Source organism: Mugil cephalus, chromosome 21 (genome assembly GCF_022458985.1).
Source record: "Mugil cephalus isolate CIBA_MC_2020 chromosome 21, CIBA_Mcephalus_1.1, whole genome shotgun sequence".
Taxonomy (NCBI): domain Eukaryota; kingdom Metazoa; phylum Chordata; class Actinopteri; order Mugiliformes; family Mugilidae; genus Mugil; species Mugil cephalus.
In genome coordinates this window covers 11,802,594-11,816,198 of record NC_061790.1, presented here as the reverse complement: position 1 = coordinate 11,816,198, position 13,605 = coordinate 11,802,594, and the positions used below count along the sequence as shown (strand labels likewise).

Sequence of the window (13,605 nt, the reverse complement as noted above, 5' to 3'; positions counted from 1 at the left end):
CTGGTAGTGTAGGAATTTCCGGTTACGTCAGGGCGTCAGGACTCCATTAGAGCTGCAGCTGTTTTGAGAGAAACAACAACAAAACGGGCTAACTGACAGAGCTTCCATAGTGACAGTACGCTCTGAGCCCGACAACGAGGCCTCAAATCTGGAAGCTTAACCTTCATTTCCCACCCGGAGCTCCGCCGGCTTCTAACCACGGCCGCTCTCGGTGAGGAAACTCTGGCCTCCGCTTCCTCCTCCTCCGACTCGGACACCGGCGGAGCGTCGCCGCCCCCGCGGAAGAAGCACCGAGCCTCGGCGGCGGAGGGAGCAGGAGAGCCCGGGGCTTCAGCAGTTGTAACAGGCCTATCCGGAGTTGTCCTAGGACTTGCTTCACACTCTCAAGCCACCTCTGCCATCCTTTTTAACCGCAATCTTGTCAACAACCTCAGCAGCAACATGCAGTCAAACGGGGCAGGACAGGGACAAGAATCCTCAGATCTCTCCTGCCTAAACAGCGCACAAAATGGGGAGTCATCCTCGGCCGCTGGAGCCCATTCCAACGGGCTTCTCTCCAGCACAGACAACGGTAACAGTGTCGGTACCAGTAACGGGGCTTCAGTCGGGCCCTGTTCGGGGACTTCGTCTGCCTCTACGGCCTCGGAGGCTGGCTCGTTGAAAAAGAAGAAACGACTATCGCAGGCGGAGGAAGATGTCATACGATTAATAGGGCAACATCTCCACGGACTAGGGCTGAAGTAAGTTTATTCAATGTGTCAGTCGATGAAAAACCTACAAAGGCATTTAACGTTTGGGCTGAACGTGCGAATTGGAATCAATATCGCCGGTGTTTCGTTAGAAAGTGCGAACTAGCAGCTGGTAAAACCCCTATTAGAGCGGTTGACAGACACAAACATGGGGGGATGGGGCAGTTAGTTAGCCTGTGAGCTCGGCAGTTGGTAGAAAGAAGGGGTCCATCTTGCACAATAACAGTTAGCTTGATGGCTAGCAGCACTAGCCTGCGCTGAGGTGTTGTGTCCTGACATAAATTCTTCTCACCAACACAAAACACTGACTAACACATGCTTGCTTAACAGGCCAGCCGCAAAATGGAGTAGGTTTAATATGCCAGTAACGACACGATGTGTTAATTGACGCTATAGGTTTCGTACTGAATAAAAGGGCATTACATCATCTAACGTTAGTAACGTTTATCCACAGAAAACAAGATCCGTTCACTTGTTATGGTTTGAAGTGACATCAAATCAATGTCATGGCTTTTGAGAAACTAAATTTGTCTGCTTAATCAAACACACAAGCGGTATTATCGTGTTTACTGTTTACAATGTGTTTTTTTTGCGTTTTGAGGGCTATTGCGCAAAAAAAAAAAAAAAAAATGCGGAGAAATTATTTGGTAATGCGGGGATTGTCAACGACGGGTTTTCGACTGGGTGGTTTGTGGTTTTGTTCATCTTCCAGCTTGGCTGCACAATGAGCAGGGGCATTAATAAAAGTCTGTAACACTGGTAATCACTGTAATAACGAGCGTGGCTATAAAAATAACTGCCCCGGTTATTTTAGTATTGCGGGTGCACCCTTTGCACTTCTCGATCCGTCGTTCCGAGCATCTGTTTAAATCATCAACTTATGCAGCTCCCCGATTCGCAACATAACTTATCTCCTGTGCCAATTATCTTATTTCTCCGCCATTGTCACTGTGTCAGACCAACGTGTCAACAGCCAAACAGTGACGTGCATGCATTTATTTAAAGATGGTAGTCAGTACCGTGGGCGACATTTGTTCCTGAATTGAGCAGAATCATGGCGGCTGAGGAATGCGCCCCTTGCCAGCTGTTTTAGACGGAAACGCTGCGTTTGAATCTAATTATAGCACGGTGGGGTTTTCATGAAATTAATATGTAATAATCATCTTCAGTTGGGTGACTAGAGACCCCATGCGTGTGTCTGGTGTCCAGCTGAGACGGCATAGTGAAAGGCTGTAAAAGAAAGTCTTCACATAGCTGTGTTTACTACGGCGGTGGGTTTGGGGGGGGGGGGGGGGGGGGGGTGGTGTACATGACATTGGCCTGGTATGAAACAGAGCCCCCACATTTCAGCCGGGGGAATGCAAGAGAAATCGGCGGTGCAGCCTGCTCGGATGAGAGCCTCAACACCGAGCTGCTGCGCCACTCTATTGATACCTGAGAAATGATGTCATCATGCTGAAGGTGTCTGCCACCCCCACCTCACTTTCATTATCTCGCACACAGATGCATCTCAGCAGGCGCGTAGATGGCGGTGGAGTGATTTTATCAGGGCAATGGTGTTTGAACAGATGGTTATGGGGTCATGGTTGACAGGCTGAGAGGGTGATGTCAACTGCAAGTGAAGCTCGATCCTTTCTAGAGAACCTCCTACTTGTCTGCAATTAAGGCTCTGGCGATGACACCACTACTGGCTACCTCCATATGTTGTTGGCCATGAAATTCTTTTCTCCCCATTATAAGGAAATAACGTTAGTTTTGGGCCTGTGTGAAATTCATTTCACAGATCAACCAGTCACCTATTAGATTAAAATGTCTTATCTTACTCAGTGAAATGCCATAAATGACCAGTTAAGAAGAACTGAACGAAATGCTTTTTATAACCGTGTGGTTTTCTATGTAATGCTGACTGAACTGACATTTTTGAGTACAGACTAAGCCCAGATAGCTCAAGTGACACATTTGTATTGGATTTTTAATGTCATCCTTCCTTCCTTTTCATCTGTCTTGAGTCTGTCTGTCAGCATAACTTTGTCTGCCTCTCATCCCCTCTCTCTCTTTGTGTCTCTGCAGTCAGACAGTGGACCTGCTGATGCAGGAATCAGGCTGCAGACTGGAACACCCCTCAGCTACCAAGTTCCGCAACCATGTCATGGAGGGGGAGTGGGACAAGGTTGGTCTGGGTTTACCGTGGTTACATAACGGAATGCATTTTGATGAACAGGGAAATTGTGAATGACTTTGAGTTTGCGGTTATAGTGCACAGAGCTTTACAGAAAATCTTGAATGAATACAAAAGGATTTTTTCAACCATTTTTTTAGAAGGTTTAAAATAAAACAACAAAAGTCTAGCAAACTATTTTTACATACTTTTAATATGGAATATCAAGTTGTACATCTGATCCTGTGATTGTTCGGGGTTTTCAGGACACACAAAGTACATCAGATCATTATATTGTGTAGGATGTTGGGAGGGACACAGTTGGATCACTAATGTGGAATTGTCAAGCACGAGGTTTATATTGGCACATTTCATGGCATTTTAATTTAACTGGCTTTCGAATTCGTTGTATTACGCCGCTCTAACTGCATGACTCTCATTGCAACATTTTAGAGCAGCTGCTCATAAAATTGCACATCTTATTAAAATTAAACTTCTAGAATAGTGAGCCTGCGTCAGAACTGAGGGCTGGGAAATTAACTGCTCCCTTGAGCCAAATAGTGGGCAACGTTTTGGATGTTGCAGGAAGTTTCTGCTCTCTACAAACCAGTTGTAAACTAGCCACTTGTTCGACATTTGTTTCAATTTTTATGTCGTTTACCTACAAAGTAAAAACAAAGTAGCCAGCATTATTTAAACAAAGAGGTGTGAATTTTACTTAAAATCAAAGCACATGATGACCAGCTCCTTTGCAAAAGAATTATGCATTAAGTAAAAATAAGATCTATATTACTGTTCATGTGATTTTATTTTCTCCTGTGTGTGCACAGAAACTGCTGAGCTAACCCTTTTTCTCTCTGTCTCTCCCCTCCATCACCCTCCCCTTTGTTTTGGTCCAGGCTGAGAATGATCTCAATGAGCTCAGAGCACTGATGCATTCTCCCAATGCTATTGTGGTAAGCTCCCTTTGCCCAAACCTGTGCTGGGTTGAATGTCAGGCACTTTCTGGAGGTTCCACAATATCTGCCGTGATAATGCAGGTTGTGAAATGTTAAAGGGTCAATTGTTCTGGATAACCCCCCGGAAAGGGCAGTGGCAGAAACGGACAATAGATGTAGGGTATTCAGTTTAATATGGTATGCCTCATTCTGTTCTCACACTGGATAAACCAAAAAAAAATAATACAAAGTACCAGTTTTTGATCTATGTAATTGTTTTGTGTATTTCAAGGAACTACATCTCTGCTGATTTGGCCAAGATGTGTTCAAAATAACAGATTTAGTCACAGTTTATTACATCAAATAAATCCTAGAATTACTAGGGTGTTCAGATATGGGACAAAGCTAACAGGGATTAGAATTAGCAGAAGCCGTCCTCCTTCAGGATGAGTGTGCACTGCATTCTGGCTGACATGTAGAGGTGCAAAGATTTTAGTTTGCATGAACATGATTGTTCCATACATTGCAAACTGGTATTACTGGAGTTACTCAAAACTGGATAAGGTTTATAAAACTATGAAAAGATTGCTCCTTTCTGAGAAAAGTAAGTAAGTTTGCATATTCAAATTTGACAGCCTGATTGGTATCTTATATTATTTCTTGTTTATATAAACTCTAAATTGTTGTAATGTGAAGACTGTTGTGAGACAAGATTATTCACCGTTTGGAACTGGGACTCAACTCAGGCTAATTAGCCCTGGCTAGCATGCTAATTAGCTGAAAAAACGAGCTCCAAAAAGTTCCCCGCTGTGTCAAGTGTGACTGGCCCGTCTGTCATCACAAGTTGGATTATTGGCAAGATGAATGAAGTTGTACACAGGGTAGCCATTTTAGGTTTTGAATTGAGGTTGTCATGGTCAACATAAGTTCTAGTAGGTAATTTACTTATATTACAAGTCTAGTCATCAAACATGAAGATGTCTGTGATTCTGTATTCTTCATTTGTACACTTGTGTGGGTGGATGTTGTTTTGAATTTATTGGTAGTAGATATAACTGTGCTTGCACCACTTGTCAGGGATGCACAACATACCTGAGATAAAACAGGCCCTTGTCGCCTGCTTTTAAATGTTTGTCAGTAGCCGTATAATAAGTCAGGTGATGCTGACAACACCTTATGTCTTGTTCACATCTGTAAACATGTTCTGAGAACAAGCAGCTTTTCTTAATGTGCCTCCACCTGTTTCAGTTTAGAATTTGTTTGGTTGTTTGTGTTTGTTGCAATAACAGCTGTATCCTTAAAAATGTGATATTTTTTGTGTCTATGCAGACCAGTTGTTGTTGGTCTGCGGCTGGAATAATTTCTTATCAATGTCAGAGAAACCTGACGCAGTAGTTTAAGCTTATTCTGCATCATTTTCTTTCTACCCCCTCCCCCTCCTCCCTACCCTTTTCCGTTTTTTGAAAGAATGTCTTCCTAGTACCTATGTCTCTCTTCTTCTGCTCAGCGTATGAAGTTCCTGCTGCTGCAGCAGAAGTACCTCGAGTATCTGGAGGACGGCAAAGTCTTGGAGGCTTTGCAAGTTCTCCGGGGAGAGCTGACACCACTCAAGTACAACACAGATCGCATCCACGTACTCAGCGGGTACTGTTTGATATTGCATCTGGTTCATAGCACTCATCAGACCGTTCATCCTGCCTACATTAACACACACCTACAAACAGCACATGTAGGTCCACCAGTCCTTTTGAATAAATGGAATATTAAACTTCTCAAAGTTATAATAAGACGTTACAAGACTTGAACCATTCAGATTCACTGTGAAAATGAAATGGCAAATAATTTCACTTTTACTTTGGCGTTTTAATGTTTGTCACACCTTTGCTGTTTATCAAGTTGCTCGGTATCAATGTGCCTTTATCTTAAGTAGAATGCGTTATCAGTGCTTCACAGATTTATTTGGCAGCAAGGCCTTTAAAAACAAGTTTTAGTATCTTATCTCGACTCCTGTTTGGACAGTGCATGACACAGATCATTGTTCTAGTGTGTTACCAGGTGGTTTGTCCTTATGATGCTAACCTACTGTCAGTCGGTTCTTTTGACATACCATATAAGGGTGTCACAAATACTGTTGCTTCCCATGCAGAGCCTAATCAATCGAGCACTTCACACTACTGCCTTAACTGTCACTTGCTCTACAGAATAGTTCATCGATCGGTCGCTCGTCTCAGGTCAATCAGTCAGCTGTGACCCAGTGCCTCCTTGACTCTGTCACTGCATTCCTGTCAACTCATTTCTCAAAAAATACCTTCATTCTGTTCACTCATTTGATGCTCGACAGGATATTGTACTTACTAAGAGCTTCAGTCAGTATTTATTTTTTTCAGGCACAAAATTGTATTGAAGTGTGTAGCACTCGTGCTTCCCTCTTGTCTAGTTTTCAGTTGGTTTTATTTTGATAACCTTATTAGGTAAACTGTGTTTTCTTCTCTGCAGTTGTTGTACTTAAACTGCGTGCTTTTGTCTTCTTGCAGGTACTTAATGTGTAGCCATGCTGAGGATCTGAGGGCCAAGGCAGAGTGGGAGGGCAAGGGTACAGCCTCACGCTGCCGGCTGCTGGATAAATTACAGAGTGAGGAGACGTTTCTATGTATTGATGCTGTAGAGCTAGCACATATTGTGGTTTCTACGTTTCTCTTCCTGTGCTCCACACACGGGGGTGAACTTGTGTACTGCTTTCTTCCCCCCCCCCCCTTGCAGCATACCTGCCACCCTCCGTCATGCTGCCCCCTCGACGACTGCACACCCTGCTGCGGCAAGCGGTGGAGCTGCAGAGGGACCGCTGCCTTTATCATAACACCAAGCTGGACAGTAACCTGGACTCGGTCTCTCTCCTCCTCGATCATGTCTGCAGCAGGTTGGTACCGCACAGATAGTGCCGCTCGGTCCAGGCGAGACTTGACTCTTTCCCTGGAATTGTATGATTGACCCGAGTGTTACTGAAGCGGTTTGAGACCTAGGCTGTAATATACTGTAAATAGATTCACCATCAAGGACTCGCAGAATGAATATTTTAACATTGAGTCTGTTTCTGTGTCACAGGAAACAGTTCCCCTGTTACACGCAGCAGATTCTGACGGAGCATTGTAATGAGGTGTGGTTCTGCAAATTCTCAAACGATGGCACCAAACTAGCGACTGGTTCCAAAGACACTACTGTCATAATTTGGCAAGTGGACCCGGTGAGTATGGAAGGAAGATGACAAAATTTCCTATATTTTCAACACCTCGATCTTAGTTATTGTCTTAGAACATGAGACATATGTACCAAAATACATTTCTCTGAGTGGGAACTGGCAGTGGTGTCTGTTTTTATATGAAGGGAAAAGATGCTGAGGTGTTGGCTTAGAAGAAAATGGCTCTGATACAAATGGCAGTAGTTCCCGTTTAACCCAGGCTCAGATTTAACAACTTTTAAAGATGGTTTTTGAGTTACCCCTCAGACATGGATTAAGTATAATGCATTTACTAGACAGACTGGACTTGCATGAGATGTAAATGTAAATGTTTCACTTAAAGTTATGCAGCTCTGTGGCAACCAGTTTGCTCATGTTTGACTGTTTGCACTGCTGAAGGAGGCCCCATCCTCTGTGTTTATGCAGCATGATGCTTACGCTGTCTTTGTGTAGGAGAGCCACCAGCTGAAGCTGCTGCGAACCCTGGAGGGTCATGCGTACGGAGTCTCCTACTTAGCATGGAGTCCTGATGACACCTACCTGATCGCCTGTGGACCTGACGACTGCTCTGAGCTCTGGCTCTGGAATGTTCAGGTAACATTTTTTTTTTTAGTGTCTTATCATTCCTCTGATGTTAACTCTGAACAATGTCAACCTAGTTCTTATTGTGAACTTGACAGATGTAGATTGGAGATGTCGAAGTCATCACATTTCTAGTTCAAATTCAGTAAACAAGCAGAAAAACAAACATGCCTCCCATATATCCTCCATAGATAGTCAAGTGTGCGGCGTGTACTCAGTGACCTCTCTTCTTCACTCATCTCCCTCCCCTTCCTTTCACTCCTCCCTCCCCCACTCTAACTTAATGTTTCTACTTGCTGTCTCCCTTCCCCCATTTTTCTCTCCTCCTCTGTTTTTCCACCGTCTACATCAATTCCTTTGTTGTCCAGACGGGGGAGCTGCGGACCAAAATGTCCCAGTCTCACGAAGACAGTCTGACAAGTGTGGCTTGGAACCCTGATGGCAAACGCTTTGTTACTGGAGGACAAAGGGGACAATTTTATCAATGTGTAAGTGGATTAAAGATTTTGCATCAGAAGAATAAAGTATTGCTTCTCTTTTCAGTCAGTAAGAACCTGGTGATTTACACAGGAAGCGCTAAAAAGGAAATCACACTGTGAGCTTCTGTTGATATATAAGCAGCTGTTAAACATCTGCTCAGGTTTTGTGTTGATCTGAACAAGCAGGTTCCTTCAGCCGTAACCAGATGACCCCATAGAGTTGTGCTTTTTTTGTTTGTTTTTGTGATCCCATTGTGGGAGGTTGATTTATGTGTTTGTGTTCTCAATGAATGAGCCGGTGTCAGTGGTAGTGCACTTGGAATGACGATCTAACAGGTTCTCTTTGCCACATTCTGCTTTGTCCACGTTTTCATTTCTCTGTCAAAAATCAGAGATGAGCAGTCTGCTGTCTGTGTTGTCAGGACCTGGACGGTAACTTGTTAGACTCCTGGGAGGGGGTGAGAGTGCAGTGCCTGTGGTGCCTGGGTGATGGCAGGACAGTGCTGGCCTCAGACACACACCAGCGTATCCGAGGGTACAACTTCGAAGACCTTACGGACAGAAACATGTATGTCAGCCCGCTGGGCGTCTGTTTCGTTAAGCTTACACACATGATTGGAGACTTTCTCCATTTTCTTATTTGTGTGAGCAGTATGAGCTTGGATCATCTGATATTTAGCCAGATATTTCCACAATTGCTACAGGTTTTTAAAATGTATTTGTATGACAACAAATGATTATCAGTCTCCAAATCGACTACAGGATATTGTTGTATTTGTTGTTGTGTTGTTTACCCTGACGGACTGTTGTGTTTACATCACTTCTACAGAGTTCAAGAGGACCACCCTATCATGTCTTTTACAGTTTCAAAGAATGGAAGATTAGCTTTGTTAAATGTAGCAACTCAGGTAAGACTATAAGAATTACACTTTTAGCAGCATCAATTTATTTGAAGATTTCTGAGGATTCATCATGTTTTAGTAGTTAAAGGCTATTTATACAATCTATTCCAGGGAGTACACCTGTGGGACCTTCAGGACCGGGTGCTGGTAAGGAAGTACCAAGGTGTAACCCAGGGCTTCTACACCATCCACTCCTGCTTCGGAGGACACAATGAAGACTTCATTGCCAGTGGCAGCGAAGGTACAGTCAGATTGGTGCGGGGATGCGAACCCACATCCCTGCACAGTTTATAGCCATTCGAACCTTTTCTTCATGTTATTCTGTGCTTTCTTCTCTCACATTTCCTGCTGGTCTCCCTCACACACTGTTGCTCTTATCTCTCTAATCGTCTGTCCCTGCAGCCTAATGCAGTATTTCCTCCCACATTCTAAATATACTTTCTTCCACTTGTTTTGCTGCTTACTCCATCCGTCTCCACAGACCACAAAGTGTACATCTGGCATCGGCGTGGTGAACTTCCCATCGCTGAGCTCACAGGCCACACGCGCACCGTTAACTGTGTGAGCTGGAACCCGGCCATCCCAGGCCTCATGGCTTCCGCCTCAGACGACGGCACAGTGCGTGTCTGGGGTCCTGCACCCTTCCTCGACTCTCAAGAGACGGATGGACTCAACGGTAATTATCCTTTTTTTTTTTCCATTTATTGACTTAGATGTCTTTTTAAACAGTGCAGTTGATGTTTGTTGGATCAGAAACACTTGAATTGTAGTTAATCTGTTCTAAAAAAAAAAAATTGTGTTTGTTTTTTTATCATCCTCAGAAAACTGCAGTAACATGGACAGTTGATGGTGACTTATGGAGCAGATGACATCTCTTAACAACAATCCAAGAATCCCACAATAAAACTAAATTGAAACAGGCAGATGAGACCTAACGCCAACGTAAAGCAAGTGAAGAATTACCAACAAAAGCCACCAAAAGAAGAAACAAAAGCGAGGAAAATTAGTCTCCTGACTGGCCTAGACGAAACGATGGAGGCGATGACGGACGCTCTGAAAATTCAAGTCCTCATCCCAAATCTGATCCTGACCCAGAGGCCTGGAAAACTTGTCGGTGCCCAGCGGGATACTCCTCCGGTGAGCTGCTGCAATGGCTCCTCTCCTCTTCCTATTGACCCTTCTTCCTCCATTTTGCTGCATGGTCACCAGCCATGCCAGGTCCTTGCAAGTTTCCCAGGAAACCCACCTCCACCTTGAGCCTAGAGCACATCAAGTCCTGGTGATTCCTCCAGAGAGACACTGCAGACCAGCCGTCTACTCATTGGACTACATCTGTCTGCCTGTTTGTCTCTCCCGTTACCGGTGTAATGTCTCCATGGACGTGGGTGGGGTGTTGTCGGGGGAAGGCGGCGCATAGGGGGATATAGCAACTCTTCTGTATGTATGTTCTCCTCTCCCCCTCTTTCTGGCTTTTTTCCGCATTTGATCTTTCGGACAAAGGCTGAACATCCACCGTAACAGTGAGCGACCAGCTGACAAAGAACACATAAAAAAAAAAAAGAGGCTATGCTAAATGTTGGAACTTTTTTATGATAGTCATAGCGTTTCATTAAAGAGGTGAATCTTAGCTCGAGTAGTGCCCGTGGAAAGCTTTAGCGTCAAGATTCCACTTTCTGTTTCTCAACATTAGGAAGAAAAAAAAACTTTTTATTCCTTAATTTAACTTCTAACAAGGACAGTCGCTGTACTGTTTCCAACTGACAGGCCCCCCCTCAATGTCCTCTGTCAAGCTAGCTATCGCACAACTCCGTTTCATCTGCCTAAGAGGAGGACAGACACAGGTCACATATCAACTGTGAGGGGGTCACTTGTTTCCAGTGTCGAGACGTGTACTCCGACCTTTCTCAAACTTTCAGATGTGAAAGTGCAATTTGAATTGCACGCCGGTGACTGCTGTCTCTCCTCTGTGTGTGTGTACGTGTGTGTGTGTGTGTGTGTGTGTGTGTGTATGAGTGAGTGAGAGCGTTTATGCATGCACACATTAGTGTGAGAGTTGACATTATTGGGTGCAGATTTAATTGGCGCGTGTTTTTTTTTTTTTTTTTTTTTTTTTTTTTTTTTTTTTGTATGTGTTCAATTCGCACCAGCAGACAGTTCTCACCCCACCCCGCTTCCCCTACACTCCTACTCCCGTAGAAAAAATTATAAAGAGGATTTTAAACCAATTCTGAGTTATCCAAAGCCCCATAGGGACCTCTATCTGTGGAACAAATAATACTTGAGAGCCATTTTGTAAAAGAAGATGTTTTTTTTAATCTGGGGCTTTCATTTTTACATTTGAGTTCTTTTCTCCTTACCGCGTGGCATTCAAATGGCACTGAGTTATTGGCATCGGACTTGTGGGAAAAAGACATTGGAAACAGAGCAATTTGAGTGAGGCATGTTTAAGAAGAAGCTATTTCGTGTTGTGTTATTAGCAAAGGGTCATTTCATATGAGAAGTTAATGATTGTAATTACTGGACGAGTAGTTAGCGCGGCCGTAGAGAGAGAAGAGGCACCGATAACCAGAAGCACGCTCTGAGCGCACAGTTAAGGGAGTGTTGTTGCAATCCTAAAGTACACACACAAACTGCCTTCCTGTTCATACAATTGCACACAAACCTTCAGTATGTATGACACCCCCCCACTGCACTTTGAGTGGTCTTTTATGCTCTCTTGCACATACAGCAATGGCATAAATCCATGATGTTCATAACCTTATGGATCTTGCCGCATTGGGCAAAGACGTAAACCCAGCAGGAGATTGCTAAAGGAAACCCTTACTATGCCTCTATGCATCCAAACCAGTGACTGATCTCGTAGACTTTACAAAACTCACATTTAAAAGGCACGGCAGCCACATCTCGAGGGTACCACTCTTGAAGCTTAGAGAGAATTCAGCATTAACACCCCCCCCTTGCTCTCTAGCCAAGTTATTCAGTGGTCAGTGCACCATTCAAAGCTTTCTTCCTCCCTTTTTCAGGGTATGTAATGACTATTTGCTACAGACTGATATACAGTAAATGTTTAAAAACAGTGCTTTTCTGTCTGTTTTTATTGAACTTTTTTGTTACTTAAATTTTTTGTTCGCATTATATCATTTTTTTTTTTTTTTTTTTTGGTTGATCTCTGTCCCTGTATGATCATATTAAAATATAACCAGACTTTTGGAGTCCTCTTTATTTTTTATAATCTCTATTACCCCTCTTATCTTTCTTTTACGTATATATCTTTTAGTTTGTTTGTATTCTGTTGCGTCTCGTCCACCACTAATATCACAAATGAATATGCACAGTAACACCCATGCCAATCGGAGTGGGAAAGGTTTTAGGAAGTGTGTTACCTACAATCAAAATCAGGTTCGAACTATATCCACCCCTCGCCTTTAAAGAGTTTCCGTCATGTGAAAAATCCACTTTATCGCATGTCTGTGTAATTGACCGATATCTCCCTCTCTCTCTCGGTGTGCCATCGTGGATTTCTCCCAACTCGCGTCAAAGCCAAATCATTTGAGGCACATGGTGTTCTCTGTAGGTTGTGTTTGTTGTGGTTCTGATGTTCACACTATGGAAACCTCTTGGACCACAGAATGGATCCCCTCTCCCGCACCCGCATCATTTCAGAAGACTTGAGGCGAAATCGTTGACACTATGAACACAAATAAGAGTTTAGGTTAAAAAAAACCCATCATTCACCTGCTGGTGACAAATGCTATGTCTGTATGCAACCCAGTGTCTACTCTGTTCTTTTGTCTGAGTTTACCAGGGGAGTTGTTTCTGATTTAACTACGTCTTACTTCTCAGAGGTGGTGTTGGTGGTGGTGGTGGGTAGGGACTGGGTGGGGGTTTACTAAGGGCTTACTGTAGCATCTCTAAGTTCCTTGGGCGGGAAGGGAAGGGAAGATGTGTGGGTTTGCGTTCAATGTGTTATTTACAAAAGTGATTGTACTGTTTTGTATTGTTGTGTAGGAAAAGTGTTATGTATGCATATTTTCAATAAAGCATTCAGGGTTTTGAAAAAAAATTAAAATGGCCCATGGAAGTTTGATGGGACAGGAGGCCGTGCAGGCCAAAGTCATGGATACTTAGAAAACCCGTCTCTCCCTGCCCTTATACCAGTGTGCATATCCAGGCTGACCCTGAATCACTGACCTGGCAAAGCATGTGTCAAGGTCAAAAAGTTGGTTAGAATTTTTGTCAAATTCTTTCATTCTTTTTTTTTTTTTGTATTGAGTCGTTTATTTCTAAATGTCTTGAAAGCAATGTCTAGAGATAGACCATCTGGGAAGAGGCTGTCTTTGATGCCAACAGTAATAATAATAAGAACAATTGCCAATAAAAAATTATTTTAAGTAAGCCTTGTTGTTGGCCATACATTTTGATATTAGCCTTATATGTCATCCACAGAGAAAAAAAAAAAACAATGATACCCAAAAAACATATATATATATTTACGTGGTTGTTGCTTTCCAGACGGTGTAATTGACTCTTTACTGTGTGTCTTGATTGACAGATGAAAGCTT

The 13,605-nt window shown here is 43.3% G+C and overlaps 1 protein-coding gene across 1 annotated transcript; it reads left to right on the top strand.

The window, feature by feature from the left end:
- Window positions 1–21: 21 nt before the first annotated feature.
- Window positions 22–13,438, top strand: wdr26b (WD repeat domain 26b). Its single transcript, XM_047573648.1, has 14 exons — window positions 22–740; window positions 2,820–2,919; window positions 3,807–3,863; window positions 5,353–5,489; window positions 6,380–6,477; window positions 6,606–6,762; window positions 6,948–7,086; window positions 7,534–7,674; window positions 8,031–8,150; window positions 8,564–8,709; window positions 8,971–9,049; window positions 9,155–9,284; window positions 9,525–9,719; window positions 9,865–13,438. Exons 1-14 carry the CDS (start codon window positions 442–444, stop codon window positions 9,888–9,890), a joined length of 1,824 nt encoding a protein of 607 aa, XP_047429604.1. The 5' UTR covers window positions 22–441; the 3' UTR covers window positions 9,891–13,438.
- Window positions 13,439–13,605: the final 167 nt, after the last annotated feature.